Source organism: Nasonia vitripennis, assembly GCF_009193385.2.
Source record: "Nasonia vitripennis strain AsymCx chromosome 4 unlocalized genomic scaffold, Nvit_psr_1.1 chr4_random0009, whole genome shotgun sequence".
NCBI classification, from domain to species: Eukaryota; Metazoa; Arthropoda; class Insecta; order Hymenoptera; family Pteromalidae; genus Nasonia; species Nasonia vitripennis.
Window position 1 is genome coordinate 1,304,747 of NW_022279645.1, and position 15,291 is coordinate 1,320,037.

The following is a 15,291-nucleotide window of genomic DNA, read 5'->3' on the forward strand; positions in this document are numbered from 1 at the left end:
CCGATTCTCTACTCTTTTTCTCGTTTTCTCAGCTACCCTCTCCCCCGCACTTTTAAATACGCTCCCCATTGTCCCCACGCAGGCGCCTGCAGGCTTGTGTTTTCTCTACACTGACTCTCTACAGCGAGCGAGAGCTGCAACCGATACAGCTTGACCCTACACGGATGCTCTGCAGGCTGCATCTTCGCTGTGTTTTTCTTGGACGAGGTGAGCGCCTCTCTCCATCGTACTTTTAAATACGTTTCCCATAGTCCCCACGCGAGCGACTAGAGATGAATTTTCGATGCACTGACTCTCATCGATAGCCCTCATTTTTCACACATGAAAATAATGAAACGCAAATGAAAAATTATCCCCACCCTTGCATCTATTATATCATTTAAGTCAGAGCGCTGATGAAATGTGGATCAAGATGATGCTGTAAATTTAAAGTCTGTAAAAAAGTTGATTTAACAAAGAGCTGATAAATTTGAAAAAGGTTTTCAGGAAGTGGAGAGTCTAGTAAATGATAAAATTATAAATACTGAGACAGAATTTTCTAGAATAAATAAAACGCTTAGAGATTTGCAAGAGAAATTACAAATCTTGGATTCTGGAATAAATAAACCTGTAAATCATAATGAAAGCAGGACTAGTGGAGAAACTTCATAAACCTGCTCGACGTAATTATCCACGTCGTTCTTTTCTCAGCAAGAATATCGATGAAACTTGGCAAGTAGATCTTGTTGAAATGATTCCATATGCCAAGCAAAATAAAGTACCTGCTCACAGTTATTGATGTATTCTCAAAGTATGCTTGAACTGTGCCAGTGAAACAAAAAACTAGAAAATGTGTAACTCAAGCTATGAAATCAATACTATTGCAAAAAAGAGTACCCAAGAATTTGCAAACAGATCGTGGAAAAGAATTTTACAATAAAGATTTTGACAAATTAATGAAAAGTTATAAAATTCATCTATACTCTACATACAGTAATTTTAAGGCATCAATTTGTGAACGTTTTAATCGCTCTAAAAAGCATGATGTGGAAGTTATTTAGTCTGCGTGGTAGCTACAAATGGTTGGATATTTTACAAGATTTAACATTGCAGTATAATAATAGTCGACATCGGACAATAGGAATGAAGCCTGCAGAAGTAGACAAAAGCAAAGTTAATCGTATTCTTAATCGAATTAATAGGAAAAAGTCAAACAGCCTAAATTTGTTTAAACGAGCTAAATTTAAAATTGGACATAAAGTACGTGTAAGCCGAATCAAGGAGGTTTTCGATAAGGGCTATACACCCAATTGGTCAACTGAAGTCTTTACAATAACGCGAGTTTCACCTACGAAGCCCTATACTTATCATCTAAAAGATTATCAAGACAAACCAATAGCTGGAGGATTCTACGAGGAAGAACTTCTCAAGACTAAATATCCAGATGTCTATTTGATTAAGAAAGTTTTAAGAAAAAGTGGTGATAGAGTTTATGTAAAATGGTTAGGTTTTGACGATACTCAACAGTTGGATTAATAAAAATGATATGTAAAAAAAGAAAACATTAATAAATTATAATTGATTTAAAATTTATTGTTCATTTATTTACATTTCTTTCAATTTTTTTACAAGTACTGGCAATATAATTTCATTTATTTGTAAAATTCTTCTCCTAAAACGTTCTCGATCACGTGCAACCTGCTCGCACTTGCCACATCGAGCTTCATGATGCGCAAATTTCCATTTATACATCAAGTGTATGGTTGGTTCTTCCTTGAATCGTACACGCTTCTCTTTGCTGGAATCAGACGTTTCCTAATTGAATTTTACGTGAAATATGTGCGTATGTGTATAATTCGAACTTACCCATTTTGTAATATTTTATAGTGCCCCCAGGCAAGCGTATCAGTAGTATTATCTTGAAGAAATCTTTTATCATTTGAGGAACATTTGAGGCTACTTTTTGAATTTCTCTTAAAATTTGTTCATGATTACCTTCATCTTTTTTAGTTTTTTACAATTTTTTGGTTTACTTTCAGCTTATCTCCGTTTCTTTCCTTTCTGCTGTTTCTGAAGTTGTTGTGTGATTGATAATTGCAAGAATGATTCTAAATGTTTGTTCATTTTTATAAGTTCACTCAATATATTATTATTTTGCTGCTGTAGTCTTTTTACCGAATCTTCTATCTTTTCAGTTAATTTTTCAATAACTGATGAACTAATTATCGACCAGAATTGCATGAATTTTTCATGACTAAGATCACCTTTATTCTCTTCTTGCAACTCTGTTAAATCAATTAAATCAATTTGTTGTTGTTGTAGTTGTAGTTGTTGCTGCTGCTGTTGTGGTTGTTGTTGTTGTTGCTGCTGCTGTTGAACTTGATCTTGTTGTTGTTGCTGCTGCTGTTGTTCTTGTAGTGTATATTCTCTATACTCATTTTCTAAAGATTCGGTTAAATTTTTGTATATTTCAAGCACTCTCTCGTCTGACATATTTACGATTTCAGCATTAATAATGCTATCAATATCGATATCAAATTCTTCCAATATACTTATGTTAGCATTTGACGTATTTCCATGCTCCTGTAACTGTCCCGTTTCACAGATTTCATTTTTGTCGCTTTTTGAATGATTTTCTTGAAGTTGTGGGTGCTGCTTCATTCTATTTTTATCAGCTTCTTGACTATTAGTATCAATTAAGAGATAGTTTAACCCCATTGAATAATTTAAACCATCCTATAAAATAAATTTAAAAATTATTTATTTTTATAAAGAATAAACTTAGAAACAAAAACATGCTTTAAATTATTTCACAGCTTAATACGGAGTTGCCCTGATACCACATAGGATTCACGTTTTCCTGAAAAATATCAAATAGTCTATAAATATATAAGATTACTAGCATTAGTTTGAGTTAGATAGTGATAGAGAGAAAGAAATTGTAAAGTGCACGTGTATGCATAGAGCGTGTAGCTTGTGTGCGTGAAAGAGACAGAGAGAGAAAGTACAGGTATCTGCATGTCTTTTCAGTACGAGGTAGATGAGAGATTAGATTAGATTAGATTAATTGCTCTTTATTTTTGTACATTTTGTTGTACATATAACAAATATAGTGTATTATGATAAAGGAATAAATAAAATTTGTGTAAGGGCATATAGTATAAGGTGTGTGTGATGTTGAGAGATGACATGAGATGAAAGAGAATGTATGTATGTTTGTGCGATGTTTATGTGTTTTCCAAATTAAAGAAATAATTTTTAGCTGCTTGTTTGAAGTGTGATATGGATAGTGTGTCGCGAAGTTGAGATGGAAGGCTGTTCCAGAGGTAGGAGGCGCTGATGAAAAATGAATTCCTCAGCGTCTCCGTCTTGAAGGACGGGATGTCCAGTGGAGTCACCTCGCCCCTGACAGGCCTGAGTGCGACGTGGAAGTCAAAATAGGCTAGTAGATAAGCTGGTATTGAGGTGTTGAAAATTTTTCTAAGAAAACAGGCCATGAAGTACTTCCTACGTCCGGCGGTGGTGAGCCATTGCAACTCACGCCTGTAAGGGGAGATGTGCTCGTCCCTCTTTACACCATAGATGTATCGGATTCCCGTATTGACAAGCCTCTGCAGTTTTAAGTCAAGCTCTTGAGTCAGGTCGCAGTAAACAAGTGAGCAGTAGTCGATGAGGGGAAATAGGAGTGCTTGCACCAAATGTTGGCGCAACCTGAGGCTAGTGCTCTTCCGAAAGAAATATAGCCGATACATTAAAGAGTGAGCACGTTTACAAGTTTGTGTAACGTGCTCTTTCCACGTAAGTTTTGAGTCAAGCACCAGCCCCAGGTTGCGCACAGATGATTCAAAGTTGACCTGGGCCCCCCCTATATTTATATAGGTGTTAGCAGTAGAAGGTAGAGCATTGATATAGTAGGGTGAGCCCAGGACGATCGCCTTAGTCTTACTAACATTCAGCTTAAGTCTGTTTAGTGCTGCCCAGCCCATTATCCTCTCGGCGTTAGCACTCATCTTGTCAGAACAGGAATCGAGCTCCTCAAGGGGGCATTGACAGTAGATTTGCAGATCATCCGCGTAGACTAGATGGGATACATCTGAGTCAAGGCAGAGGCCAATGTCATTGATGTATAACGCGAACAATAAGGGGCCCAAGACTGACCCCTGTGGGACACCGGTGTTTAGTGGTAGGAATGTAGAGAGTTCGTTGTTGTCACGAATGACGGCCTGTTCTCTACCAGAAAGGTAAGATGCAAGCCAGCGGATAACCTGCTTGGAGAAGCCGAAGGAGGGTAGCTTTCTGAGTAGCCTGACGTGACACACTGTATCAAACGCCTTGCTAAAATCAAAAAGAAGCAGAAGGGTGACCTTCTTCCTGTCCATTCCAAGCCTGACATCATCAGTCAGCTTAATCAAGCCGGACTGCGTGCTGTGGCCAGTGCGAAAACCAGTTTGGAAACTATCAAGATAGAGTCTAGTTTCAAGGTATTCAGAGATTTGATTGTGCACCAGCCACTCCAGCGCCTTGGATAGAAAGCAAAGTAGGGAAATCGGTCGGTAGTCAGTTACAGCTGTAGGAGAGTTGATCTTGTTTAATGCTCTTACGAGCGATGATTTCCAGGCAGAGGGAAAGCATGCCTCACTCAAAGACAGGTTGAAAATTTGACAGATTAAAGGAGTGAGTATTGGTAGTGCTTTAGAGATTACAACCTGTGGGATGCCATCGCTTCCCCTGGCCTGGGTATTGAAATGTGAAACTGCAGCTAACACGTCCGATTCTGTGATGGCCCTGAAGATAAAGTGTTCAGGGAGGTCTAGACTCTCGAGGGTCCGCAGATACTTCTCGACAGATGGAGCTTGAGGGTCATTTGAGATGGAACTGAAGTGTTCGTTGAGAGCATCTGGAGAGAACCGAGCAGGTGGAGAAGATTTAGAGGTGGTAATGCCAAGATTTTCAAGTTCTCTCCATATCTCTGATAGAGAGAGAGAGAGAGAGAGAGAGAGAGAGAGAGAGAGAGAGAGAGAGAGAGAGAGAGAGATGTATAAATACTTACTTTATTCTCCATACTGATGTTGATGATGAGGATAAATTTTTTTTTTTAAATCACTTGTATAAACCAAATCTTTTTAACTGTTTCGTATTTATTTACACATGCACCCACACACGTACGCACGATGTTACTTCTCCGAAAGCTATGATTTGAATGGTTCTATCGACTTGCAAGTGTATCCAAAGCGATTGGCTCTCACACATCTGGATGCAATAATTGTCAAATAAACTAGCCGTATCTGTTTAAGGGATTGGTTCGACCAAAGAAATTTGAGCTTTTAAGTGTTTTAGATGCTTCGACTCAATTCTATATATTCAGAATACTGATATTTTAAATAATTTGTTTAATTTAATGTAAATAGTAATATTCATACCACTATTAGTTTATTTTAATGTTGCTGATATAATCTGTGTAGAAGATTTCTTTCAATGTGATAATAAACTAATTCCTGTAGAAAGACAACTGATGTAAATGATATAATAGATGCAAGGGTGGGGATAATTTTTCATTTGCGTTTCATTATTTTCATGTGTGAAAAATGAGGGCTATCGATGAGAGTCAGTGCATCGAAAATTCATCTCTAGTCGCTCGCGTGGGGACTATAGGAAACGTATTTAAAAGTACGTAGGAGGGGGGTAACGAAGAAAGCGAGAAAGAGAGTAGAAAATTGAGGCGCTTCGAACGAAAATTTGTCTGAGTGGGGACTATGGGAAACGTATTTAAAAGTACGATGGAGAGAGGCGCTCACCTCGTCCAAGAAAAACACAGCGAAGATGCAGGCTGCAGAGCATCCGTGTAGGGTCAAGCTGTATCGGTTGCAGCTCTCGCTCGCTGTAGAGAGTCAGTGTAGAGAAAACACAAGCCTGCAGGCGCCTGCGTGGGGACAATGGGGAGCGTATTTAAAAGTGCGGGGGAGAGGGTAGCTGAGAAAACGAGAAAAAGAGTAGAGAATCGGCGCGCTTTGCTCGAAAATTCGTCTCCAGACGTTCGGTTGCAGCTCTCGCTGTAGAGAGTCAGTGTACCGAAAACATAAGCCTACAGGCGTCTGCGTGGGAACTATGGGAAACGTATTTAAAAGTACGGGGGAGAGGGTAGTGGAAAATCCGAAGATCTAGCTGTTTCGACTGCACTGCGCAGGCTGTAGAGAATCAATGCAATACGCTAGAGTGGGGACTGTGGGGAACGCATTTAAAAGTATGAGAGAGAGGGTAGTCGAAAAATCCCAGGATCTAGCTATATCTGCTGTACCGCGCGCGATATACAAAATCGGTGCGCTTTGAACGAAAATACTGCTTGTAGAGGCCTGAGTGGGGACTATGGGAGATGCATATAAACGTATGAGAGAGGCGGTAGCTGATGTCGTTCAATGAAACATGAAAAGAGACGTTGCACGTCGCTAGCGTGAATGAATCGATCTTGAGAAGCTTTTTTAGTGTAAGGGGTACAAATTTCTAGTATATTTAAGCAGTCCTCTGCTCCGTGTTTGTATACATTTCCGAGTGTACTCAAGCAGTATACTGTTCTCTACCATAGTTGAGAAAGCTGTAGAATTTGTAAGTATATTTTAAATATTTTATTATTTTATTTCTAAATTTATTCTTAATGAGTAATATTTTCATAGATAACATGGATTTGATTGTTGATATCCAGGGCTTCAAGGGGCAAAACGGGAATTCATAGTCAAGGAGTTGGCCTACATCGATCCCAACGAGCCAGCAGCAGTAGCTCAACTAGCTACATTTCAACCACCTCACTCTTGGTACGACTTGTCGAGCGATGTCCAGTGTGCCAATCTGTGGCTCAAATATTCTTTTCACGGATTAAAGTGGAGCGACGGTGAACTGCCATACGACAAGCTAGCCGAAGTTTGCTCCAGCCTCCTCGATTTATCGCCGACAAGAAACATTATTATTTGGGTGAAAGGTGCACAGAAAAAGGAGTGGCTGCAGCTATATTTCCCGGACGTCGGTAATATAGAAGATCTCGGCTGTCCATCCTTAAAGACACCAGGATTTCGAACTCCGCTGGTGTGTTCACATCACCTTCCTGACTGGAAGGAGAATTGTGCAGTTCAAAACGTTTACGCAATAAACAAGTGGTTCCGTGCAGTACGACAAGATTTTATCTTCCCACTGCATTTCTTTGAGGATTATTATTCCTCATCTGATTTGGATACAACAACGACAATATTGGAAGAATAATTTATCATGTGAGTATAATATATTCTTGTAATACATAAACAAATATAATAAGCTTATACATATTGTTTCATTATTTTTACAGAATGGAGTCGCTGAACGCTGTGGCAAAAGCTCCACCATTTCTACCTACGAAAAAAATTAAGGATTTGGAGATCAACAAGAAGTACAAAATATCCAAACATAAGAAAGTTCAGACAAAATTTGGCGCGAAGATGGTGTTGGAGTTGGATGGAAGTTTCGACGTTTTCCTACCCACCAAAGTAAATGCCTTCCTCATCGAGAACAACACCGACGAGGAGAAGTTGAAGAATGAAATTGATACTAGAGATGTTTATCTAGTACATTATGGACACAACATTATTGAATTCATATAATAATTTATCTCCACTGCGTATAGTATTAAGGATTATTTATTAATAATTAGTGTTTATTTATGTTAAATTCTTTTTAATTATCGCGACGCTTAGTAAGTTTTTTTTCTTCTAATATTAAGGATTTTTATATAACATCTTACATTGAAAGTATTATCCAATTTATAAATCACAATTTAATTACTATTAGATTTATATAAGTTTATTATGTACTCTAACGGTTCTCTAATGCTATTTCTAACGAATATTTGAAATATATATATATATATATATATATATATATATATATATATATAGGCGATCACTTTTAGCTTAAGACTATGTCAATTTATAAATCACAGTTTAATTACTATTAGATTCATATAAGTTTACAATGTACTCCAACTGTTCTAACGCTATTTACAACGCTATTTATAGACGATAACTTTTAGCTTAAGACTATGTCAAGGAGTGCGATAGCGCCCCGATAGCAAGTATAAGTTGTATACATTGTACCGTTGGGAGCGCCCAGATGGCAAGTATAAGTTTTATATACTGTGCTGTCGGGAGCGCACTGCGATGTCATATATACATTTATTTTGTATTATTATTATTATTTGCTAAATTCTATAATTTATACTAACTTTAAGGATTTTTGATATGATAGATATAATTACAAAAATATATATATATATATATATATATATATATATAGTAACGAGGAACAACGTTCCTCGCCACGCCGGTAATCGAGGCAGAATAGAGTGTGACGAAATAAGGCGGCATTAGCTCGACGTACAGAGCGCGCGCCTAGAGATCTCGGGAGCGCCGGATCGTTTCTCGGTCCCGGCGTCTCCATTTGTGATTTTCTCCACTCACGTCAAAGTCTCACCCCGTTACTATATATATATATATATATATATATATATGTATATAAACAAGCAAAGATCCAATATATATATATATATATATATATATATATATATATATATATATATATATATATATATATATATATATATTGGATCTTTGCTTGTTTTTTTATGTACAGACAATTATCATAGTTGCTTCTAACAAAGTTTGAACTTTCCATGTTGTTGGCGAGTCTTCGCGCCGCTTGCTGTCTATAGTAGACTGCAGGGCTAATCTAGCACCACCATGCGGGCAGCGCTAGGTATTCACACGTGCTCTGCAAAGTACTCTCGCTCCTGCCGACCGCTCTCGAAGCAACAGTTCCGTCGCCCGAGTTATATATAAGAAGAAAATAAAGAGAGTTATAACAGAATATTAGAGCCTAGTTTAATTACGAGTTCTCCTCACCAACCATCCAACTAGGATTATTCTAACAGGTTGTGGGCCAGCTCGCTGGAATAGAGGAAGAACCGAGAAGAAGACGACTCAGAAGTTTTTATTTTTATCTTTGTTCAGAGGAAAACAAATCAGACGTATCAGAGGTCTAGAGGACAAATTTCAGAAGAAAACGTAAGTACAAGCTTTTGTAAGGTGTAGTCAGAGTAGTAATCAGATATAGCAAAAGAAAGTTTAATTTTCAATCGGTTTCGGGAGTGTGTTGTGTTACCGCATCGACAAGAAAAATGAGAGTTGCGTAAAGAATAGTAGGAAAAGACAGTGCGGTGTCTTAATAATTACAGAATAGATCAGAAGGTTATAGAAAATCAAAAGTCTTAACACGAGACAAAAGCGCGCGACAACGAAACGCACGAGAACTCGCCGGCAAAAGCCTGCACGAGCCGATTCCGGGAATCGGGGGGAGCTGAGCCGCGACTAGCGACGCTGTCAGAGTCGAGCGCGCGGTTTGTTGTGCTCTCTCTCTCTCTCTCTCTCTCTCTCTCTCTCTCTCTCTCTCTCTCGGAATCAAAACAAATTTTACACGCACGGATTTTTCTTGTAAATTTTTTTTCTCCTTTTTGAGTTTCAAAATATATGGTCTAATCAGAATCAGACGTAACGGATTAGATTGGCTATCGGTGTATATATGTAATAAATAAAATCAGAGAAAAATAATTCCAGTTATATCGTTCTCACTCCTATTCAGAATGTAAGAGTTATTCGAGTAAATCAAAAAGCTTCAATTTTTTTGTTGGCTTTTTAGTGTTCAGATGCACTCGAATAAATTTTAAAAACACGCCTTGATAGAAATTTCAATGAAACGGCGGTGCAGTGAATTTGAATTTCTATAAAATTTAAAATTATCAAAAGATAATTACACTTTCATCGTGACTTCTTGGACGACATACGCGTGTGCGATCGCCCCCTCGCAAATTATTAAGTGAATTGCGTTCGTTTACTTAGACTGGGAGGGAGCACGTGTGTGGCGTCCGGGAGGCACGGTGCTAGTGCTTGATTTTCAACCTTGGTTTGACTTGCAGTGCGGTCTAACTTGGCAGAAATCAAAGAAAACTGTCAGAGTAAGCATTCTAACTTTATTTCAGAGGAAAAGAACATCAGAAGCGTTATGTCTGATTGGAGTCTTTCAGACCCATTACCATCAAATGAGAAAGAGGCGGCCAACGAAGGCAACGAAAATTAAGTGGACGATCATTTGAATATCCACGAAGGTACAAAGTGTTTTTAAATCAGAATATAAACAATTAATTCAGAATCAGAAGTTAGGCCTAAAATTCAGAGATCCTACTGATTCAACCTACTGATTCAACCTACTGACTCACAAATGGAGTGGAGAATGGATAATCTGGAGAATGCTCTCGAGAGACACTCCGATATACTCGACAATCATGCTGAAATAATCAGAGATCAAACAGTATCCATACTCGATATGAAGGAAAATATTGACAACCTAAACAGTGTCATACAGAAACTCACAGAACAAATAGGAAAATTAACTTAAGAGGTAATTATCCACCCTGCCAGTTCCACACTCAGAGACATAAGTGAGACAGAGTTTAGTAACAATATCAATTCAACAAACTTATCAGACGGAACAAGCGTATTAGGCGACCTCAGCAGAGCTTGTAATGAACTCAGACGATCTATTGCCCTAAACGCAACTAATTCAAAAATAAACATAAAGAGACATTATAAATTAACAAAAAAAGTACCACTTAACATTTGGTTAGACAATATAAATGCTGAATTAAAAGCTAATAATCTTGCAGACATACTTGACGATTCTCAACAATCAGACGTTTCAGAGACAGTAATAGAAAGACAAAACAGAAAAGACCAAGTCAGAGACATTCTAATAAGTCGCGTAGATGATTATTACCATAATAAGATTTTACAAATAAAAGACCCATTAGAAATAGTCATTAAAATCAAAGAGTTCAGACGAGCAGAGGCCAATGTTACCGATTCTTCAGTCAGAGAAAAATTATATAGTCTCAAAATGAACAATAGAGAATCAGTAAACGAATTTTGCGATCGTTTTGACTCTATTATCAGAGATTTTGAAAATTGTATTACCAAAACACCTCTGACGGAGGAAGAGATAAGATCGGCCTTCTTTCAAGCTGTTAGTATAAAATTTAAAGAAATCAGATCGGCCAATATTATCAGACTTCAAGCAACCAAATCAGAGATGAGCCTTGATGACATAAAAACTTTGATACTACAGCTGGAATCAGACAGACGCAAATCAGACGGTCAGCCTTCAGACGACAGGCAAAAAAATTGCAGCTAAACAGGCGATAATCATAGACAAGTGTTATCGCTGCAATAAGGTGGGACACAGAGCAGCCTTTTGTCCTCTTAAAGAGTACAATCTATGGTACTGCTTTTATTGCCAGGCTGTAGCTCCACACAAAGGGGATGATTGTCCAAATAAGGACAATCCCAAAGATGGGTATGTAAAATCTTATACATATAACAACACAAACACACAACACAAACACAACAGTAATAACTTCAGAGGTAGAGGTAACAGAGGAAGGGGTGGTTATAATAATGTCAGAGGTAGAGGAAATAATGTAAGAAGGGGATCTTTCAAACGCAAGGTCGATATACAAACACCAGGCCGAAATCAGATGAAGGGATACAAGGTCAAAGCGATGCTAACAGGTAACAACACACATATAATTAATAAAACACCTACAAAACTAGTACTTATTTCGGACTCTGGCGCAACAGAGCATATAGTAAATAAGAGCATAATTTTAAGTAACTTCAGAAAAAGTTCAGGCGAATATATCAGAAGTGCAAATAAAAATAAATCTGCAAACATCTCTATAGACGGCAAAGGAGATTTAATTTTAAAATCAGAATCAAATGAGAATAACAAAATAATTTTGACAAATGTAATTTCTGCCAAAAATATTTCAGACAATCTGATCTCTCTCTGGATAATTTCTTTAAACGTAGCAAAACATGAACAATCAGATGAGCAACAAGAAGTCTACGATAAGTATTCATGCACGGCTAACATAGTCTCGGTAGACGAGTTCTTGCAGCAATCTCAGTCAGATATCAAGGATCTTGAGGATCAAAACGAATCAGATGAAACTAACGCATCAGAGGGAACTCAGATGAATCCGACTGAGATTGGGAGGGAGAAGCAGCAAGAACGAACTGTACAAGAATCAAATTCATCTAGTCAGAGAGAAGTTTGTGATACAAACTTAGATGAACAAATTCTGAACAGGAAAATCCTAAACATAGACGACTCGTCAGAAGAAATGCTGAAATATCTACAAAACAATGTGGACAACAAATCAGATAGACAAGAAAAGAAGCTGAACGAAGGAATGCTCTGGCATATCAAATTAGGTCACGCTTCTCTGCAATATTTACTATTGCTACAAAAGTCAGAAGATAAACTCAGAAAGGTAAAATTCGACAAGTCCATTACAGACTGCGAAGTTTGCGTCCTAGCAAAAATGGAAAACCTGTCGTTCTCAGAAGTCAGAGTCAGAGCAACAAGGCCATTAGAAAGGATACACACAGACACAATGGGACCAATTAAACCAGTCTCGTATCCTGGGGAAAATAAATTCATAATAGGATTTATAGATGATTACATCAGATTTGCCAAAGCATACTCTACTAAACACAAAAGTGAAGCTGAAGATTGCTTAGAAAAATTCTTGGTAACTACAAGAAATTTACTGGGCAAAGAAGAAAAAGTGTGTTTCATCCGAACGGACAATGGCACTGAATTTACTGGAGGTAAATTTTCAGAAGTTAAGGAAAAGGAGAAAATTGAAGGAGAGTTCGCACCTCATTACACTCCACAACATAATGGAACCGCTGAAAGGTTCAACAAAACCATACAGTGGAAAATCAGAGCGCTCATGATAGACTCTGGTCTACCCAAGAGCATGTGGATACTAGCTTTGGAAGTGGCGGTCCATATCTATAATAGAACTCCACATAAAGGAATCGATTCAGAGATACCAATCAAGAAAATGGTTCCAAATGGAAACATGCATCTAGACAAAATCAGACGTTTCGGATGTTTGGCCTATGACAAAAATTCAGAAGATTCAAAGGCTAAGAAACCTGAACCAGAAAAGCGACCTTGTCTAGAAAGAAAAGCCAAGACAAACAGACGAACTTGGACACATCTCAGAGAAGTAGTAGTCGAAGTAGAAAATACCAATCACGATCTGCCACAAGTATCTACTCCAACTGGAGAAACCAGAGATACACACTCAGAAGAAGATGAACTTGGACATATTTTTATAGCACGAACGAACAGAGATCCTGTCAGTTATAAAGAAGCTATTGAATCAGGCGACAAACATAAATGGTCAGAATCAATAAAACAAGAGTTAAAGTCTATGGAAGACAACAATGTGTGGACAATAGTAGACAGACCCTCTCTAGACAAAGATGGCAAAAAGGCACACATCATTGATTCCAAATGGGTATTCAAAAGGAAAATCTCAGAAGACGGTCAGACGACTTACAAAGGAAGATTAGTTATCAGAGGATTCAAGGATAGAAAAGAATATGAACTCAGAGAAACTTACGCACCAGTCTCAAGATTGCCAATCGTTAGATCGACTTTTGCAATCATTAATAAGTTAAATTTAACTGCTTATCAGATGGACGTCAAGACAGCATTTCTGAATGGAACGCTTGAAGACGACATATTCATGGAAATACCAGATGGTATAAAAATAGACCCATCCATTAAGAAAAATAAAGTATGTAAACTCCAAAAATCCTTGTATGGCCTCAGAATAAGTCCCAAGCGATGGAACAAACGCTTCTCAGAAGTTGCTTTGGAACTTGGACTAGAAAAGGACATAAATAAACCATGTCTGTTCACGTGGAGATTACAAAATCAGATGGTAGTATTACTGCTATATGTAGACGACATCATTCTAGCAGGCAACAATCAGACGAAACTAAAACAGATAAAAGAAAAATTATGTTCTACCTTTCAGATGAAAGACTTAGGAGAACCTAAATTATTTTTAGGCATGAAAATAACCAGAGACAGAGATCAGAAAATATTAAAACTGTCACAATCAGAGTACATAGAGAAATGTCTTGAACGTTTCAATATGAAAGATAGTAAGCCACAGAAAACACCTATGGTTACAAGACAGGTTCGAAAAAGAGAACTCATAAATTCAGAAGAAGCTCAGATAGCAACTCATGCACCGTATAGGGAAGCTATAGGAAGCTTACTATATCTGGCAGGTGCCACCAGACCTGATATTGCATTTGCAGTAAACTTTCTATCAAGAAAACAGCTGTCACCCACTGAAAGTGACTGGAAGGAAGTAAAAAGGATTTTCAGATACCTCAGAGGAACCTCAGAAATAGGTTTGATTTTCAGAGCAGAAAATGAGTATATGGAAGCAATGACAGACGCTAGCTTTAGAGATTGTGAAGATTCATCTTCAACTGGAGGATATGTAATAAAATTGTATGGCGACTCAATTATGTGGAGAAGCTATAAACAAGTTTACGTATCACTCTCTACCTGCCAACTTGAGTACTTGGCAATGAGCAATGCTTGCCAAGAAATTGTATCGTTGGATAAAGCTATCAGAGATATAACAGGGAAAACTATGTATCCTGTTACCCTGTGGTGCGATAACAAATCTGCAGGGGACTGCACTCAGATGGAAGGAAATCACAAGTTGAAAAACTTTGATGATGATCTGGAAACAATTCAGAGAAAACTACAAATCAGAGAAAAGACAGGGAGTAAAAGTCACATGGCAGAAACACACGGAGACTACATAAAACAGTGTGTCCTAAAGGGACAAATCAGAGTTAAATGGATATCTACTACCGACAATGTGGCAGACATTATGACTAAACCTCTGCCTAATGATACTCATAAATACCTCAGAGATAAAATATTGAACATAGAAATTCACACTTAATTATAATTTTCAGAGTTTTATTTTTATATATATATATCAGACGAATAAGAATTTTTGTACATATTTCAGATACAGGAAACCAAGGAGAAACTAATTCAGAGTAAAGTTCAGAGAATAAAAAACGCAGATGTACAGGAGGACAAGCGCCCCGAAGGGAGGGAGTGTTGGCGAGTCGTCGCGCCGCTTGCCGTCTATAGTAGACTGCAGGGCTAATCTAGCGCCACCATGCGGGCAGCGCTAGGTATTCACGCGTGCTCTGCAAAGTACTCTCTCTCCTGCCGACCGCTCTCGAAGCAACAGCTCCGTCGCCCGAGTTATATATAAGAAGAAAATAAAGAGAGTTATAACAGAATATTAGAGCCTAGTTTAATTACGAGTTCTCCTCAACAACC

At 37.9% G+C, this 15,291-nt stretch overlaps 2 protein-coding genes across 2 annotated transcripts; one reads left to right on the forward strand and one right to left on the reverse strand.

Moving 5' to 3' along the window:
• Positions 1–1,602: 1,602 nt before the first annotated feature.
• LOC116417379 (serine/threonine-protein kinase pakD-like) lies at positions 1,603–2,698 on the reverse strand. The gene is made up of 2 exons (XM_031930169.1): positions 1,846–2,698; positions 1,603–1,794 (listed from the first exon to the last, which is right to left on the reverse strand). The coding sequence occupies exon 1, from the start codon at positions 2,695–2,697 to the stop codon at positions 2,020–2,022; it is 678 nt and encodes a 225-aa protein (XP_031786029.1). The 5' UTR covers position 2,698; the 3' UTR covers positions 1,603–1,794; positions 1,846–2,019.
• A 7,571-nt stretch (positions 2,699–10,269) lies between these two features.
• LOC116738681 lies at positions 10,270–15,057 on the forward strand. The gene is made up of 3 exons (XM_032602050.1): positions 10,270–10,359; positions 10,450–11,400; positions 14,969–15,057. The coding sequence occupies exons 1-2, from the start codon at positions 10,270–10,272 to the stop codon at positions 11,236–11,238; spliced, it is 879 nt and encodes a 292-aa protein (XP_032457941.1). The 3' UTR covers positions 11,239–11,400; positions 14,969–15,057.
• The last annotated feature ends 234 nt before the right edge of the window (positions 15,058–15,291 follow it).